Source organism: Cyprinodon variegatus, unplaced genomic scaffold (assembly GCF_000732505.1).
Source record: "Cyprinodon variegatus isolate N-32 unplaced genomic scaffold, C_variegatus-1.0 Scaffold1598, whole genome shotgun sequence".
In the NCBI taxonomy this organism is placed as follows: domain Eukaryota; kingdom Metazoa; phylum Chordata; class Actinopteri; order Cyprinodontiformes; family Cyprinodontidae; genus Cyprinodon; species Cyprinodon variegatus.
The window spans coordinates 34,460-38,151 of NW_015152051.1; the positions used below are offsets into that span (position 1 = coordinate 34,460).

General features: G+C 47.8%; 1 protein-coding gene across 1 annotated transcript in view; it reads left to right on the top strand.

Annotated features, from left to right (window-relative positions):
• Window positions 1-1,311, top strand: part of LOC107104041 — a 15,705-nt gene extending 14,394 nt beyond the window's left edge. Inside the window, exon 5 of the mRNA XM_015403948.1 lies at window positions 775-1,311. Within this exon, the coding sequence (XP_015259434.1) occupies window positions 775-1,124 (350 nt within the window). The 3' untranslated portion in view covers window positions 1,125-1,311. The remainder of the gene's footprint in view (window positions 1-774) is intronic.
• Window positions 1,312-3,692: the final 2,381 nt, after the last annotated feature.

Below are 3,692 nucleotides of genomic sequence, written 5' to 3' on the forward strand. Positions count from 1 at the left end.
GATCTATGGTGTAGGATCTATGGTGTAGGATCTATGGTGGTGGATCTATGGTGGTGGATCTATGGTGGTGGATCTATGGCAGCAGATCTATGGTGGTGGATCTATGGTGGTGGATCTATGGTGGTGGATCTATGGTGGCAGATCTATGGTGGTGGATCTATGGCAGCAGATCTATGGTGGAGGATCTATGGTGGCAGATCTATGGTGGTGGATCTATGGTGGCAGATCTATGGTGGTGGATCTATGGTGGAGGATCTATGGTGGTGGATCTATGGTGGCAGATCTATGGTGGTGGATCTATGGTGGAGGATCTATGGCAGCAGATCTATGGTGGAGGATCTATGGTGGTGGATCTATGGTAGAGGATCTATGGTGGCAGATCTATGGTGGCAGATCTATGGTGGTGGATCTATGGTAGAGGATCTATGGTGGTGGATGTCCTGTCCATGTCCAGGCTGACCATCAGTCCATCCTCTCCTTCCTGCTCTGCCTCCTGGTTTTTTTTCTGGATTTATTTTAACATTTTAATGCTTGTTTTTTAAGCCCTTCATCGTCTCGCTCCTTTATGTTTAACTGAGATGTAATTATATAGTCTGGTGAGCTAGATTATATATTCTATATATTTATATATCTATATATCTATATAGATATATAGATATATAGATATATACATCGTCCCAAAGCAAAGAAAACTCCAGAGAGGGAAGGAAACATCTTCGTTCTCCTCTGCAGGTTCATCTCAGGACTGAAGGAATGTTTGTGATTTGGTTGCAGATCTGGATGATCCTGGATGGCAGGAACATGTGGTCTGTGCGTCCTGCTCGCTGTCCCTCCATCAGAACTCCATCTACATCAGCAACAGCTCCGCCCGCTCCCGCTTCTTCATCTACGCCCAGGTGGTCTTCAGGAGGCAGAAGAAGCACGGCCTGTCGGTCAAGCTGATCAGGAACCCGTCTCCAGGTAAAAAGGAGAAGACGGAGGCCGAGGTCCCGGCAGCGGAGGCGGGCGGCCTGGTCTGGATGGGGCGCATCGTCAGCCTGAATGGAGGCGACAGCGTGAGGCTGAACATCACGGGAGAATATGAGAGAGACAAAACCTTCTGGGGAGCTTTCCAGCTCCTCTAAGCCCCCCCACTGGTTAGACTGGTCAGACTGGAGCTGTCCATGGTATTTTGGTGAAGGGACACTAACTCCACCAACATGCTTCAGATTTGACCTCTGACCTCCTGTATCTGAATGTTCTTGGTTTGTTAAAGCTGAGAACAAGCGAATGTAAACTGTGACGCGGAGCGCTCCCTCCTATGTGTGTCAATAATTTATGGAAGAAAATATTGTATTTTTATTGATTGAAAAAGTTAATAAAATATGTTCTTATTAAGAGATTGATTGTTTATTTATTAGATTAGATCAACTTTATTGTCATTGCACAGCTACAAGGCAACCAAATGCAGTTTAGGTCCAACCAGAAGCAACAGCAGCAGTGCAGGAATAAATAAATAATGGTTCCATAAATAAAAGGACATGGTTCTACTGAATAAATATGGAGATGAATATTATAAATAATGAATATAATATATAGATCACTAGTGTTATGAACTAAATTTACAGCTGGATATGTACAGAATATAACATACAGGTGGATATTACTATAAAAGGGTTTTTACAGTTATGTCCAATAGCAGATATAGATGGGTTTACTATAAAATGAATAAATAAAGTTTGAACAGAAGCTATCTAAATTAAAGTGCAGTGGAAGCTAATTGCATATTACAGTTAAAGTACGTTATTGCAGATGTAAATATAAACAATTAGTGCTGTGAATAAACAGTCGGCAGTTCAAATCAGTATTCAGTCCAGGTGAGTACACGATGTGCACGATGCATGCAAACAGTTGTTACTATGGTAACAGTCAGGAGTGCAGGTGAACATTACAGTTTTGTAAAAAAACAGAAAAGCAAAATGGTGGTAGGTGTGAGGAGGGAGGGGAGAGTCCATCAGTGAGGATTAGAGTTCAGTAAAGACAGCTGTGGGAAAAAGCTGTTCTCTAGTCTGCTGGTTCTGGTCCGGAGGCTCCTGAACCGCCTGCTGGGGGGCAGGAGAGGAACCAGTCTGTGGGCTGGGGGGTGAGTCCTTAATGCTGCGGGCTCCATGGAGGCAGCGTTTCTTTGGCTCAATGGTGGGTAGTGAAGTTCCAGTGATGCGCTGGGCGGCTTTCACCGCCCGCTGCAGTGCTTTGCACTCTGCAACAGAACAGCTTCCGTACCGCACTGTTACACAGCTGGTCAGGATGCTTTATATTGAAGTTCACCAGGATAGTCGAGGGGAGCTGATTCTTCCTCAGTGTCCTCAGGAAGAAGAGGCGCTGCTGAGCCTTCTGGACCAGGCAGGAGGTGTTGGTTGACCAGGACATGTCCGCTGAGATGTGGGTCCCCAGAAACTTGAAACTGGAGACACGTTCAGCAGCCATTCCGTTGATGTGGATGGTGTCGCTGGTGCCTGATGAATCTTTCCTGAAGTCTCTGATGAGCTCCTTCATTTTGGTGGTGTTGAGCAGCTGGTTATTTTCAGTGCACCATGTGGCCAAGTGCTCGATCTCCCCCCTATAAGCAGACCCATCGTTGTTGCTGATGAGACCGATCACCGTGGTGTCGTTCGCAAACTTGATGATGGAATTAGACGCGTACACAGGCTGGCAGTCGTGGGTGAAGAGGGAGTAGAGAAACGGGCTTAGCACACAGCCCTGTGGTACACCAGTGCTGAGAGTGATGGATGTGGAGCAGCTGGAGCCTGATCGGACATTCTGGGTCTGTTGGTCAGAAAGTCCAGAATCCAGTTGCCCTGAGTACCTGTCCAGGGATGTTACCTGGTCCAGCTGCTGATCCTGGTCCAGCTGCTGATCCTGATCCAGCTGCTGATCCTGGTCCAGCTGCTGATCCTGGTCCAGCTGCTGATCCTGATCCAGCTGCTGATCCTGATCCAGCTGCTGATCCTGGTCCAGCTGCTGATCCTGGTCCAGCTGCTGATCCTGATCCAGCTGCTGATCCTGATCCAGCTGCTGATCCTGATCCAGTTGCTGATCCTGCTCAGTGCATCGCAGACATCATCTGTGGAGGAGAGTGTGATTGGCGGGTGGTCGGCTGAGGATCCAGTTTCACTGTTGTCTCTTTCAAAGCGAGCATAAAAGTCGTTCAGCTCGTTCAGGAAGTCGACATCAGATGCTGCAGAGGTGGGATGAGTGAGTTTATAGTCACTGATGTCCTTAATTCCCTGCCACATGCGTCGGGGGTCAGTGTGGAAAACTGTCCCTCTATCTGAAGCTTGTAGCAGTGCTTGGCCTCTTTGATGCCCTTTCCAGGTTTGCTCTGGCTGTGCTACAGGCTGCTGCATCTCCTGATCTGAAGGCGTGTTGCGTGTCGCACCTTCCTGTTCACCATGGCTTCTGATCTGGTGATCTGGTGATCTGCTTCTGGGGTCTAACACTGTCAATAGTGGTATTATAATCCAGTACAGAGGAGGCGTAACAGTCAGTGTCCGTGTGAGAGCCACTGGTGGCTTGAGAAGCCCCCCCACCCCCACCCCAAAAAGTCTCCTCCTTTCCAGAAACCCAAACATGGTCACCATAAGGAGACAAAGGTCTTCCTGGAATGTCATTTCTGTCAGCACTGAGGTGAATGGCTGCTGTTTGGCCACATG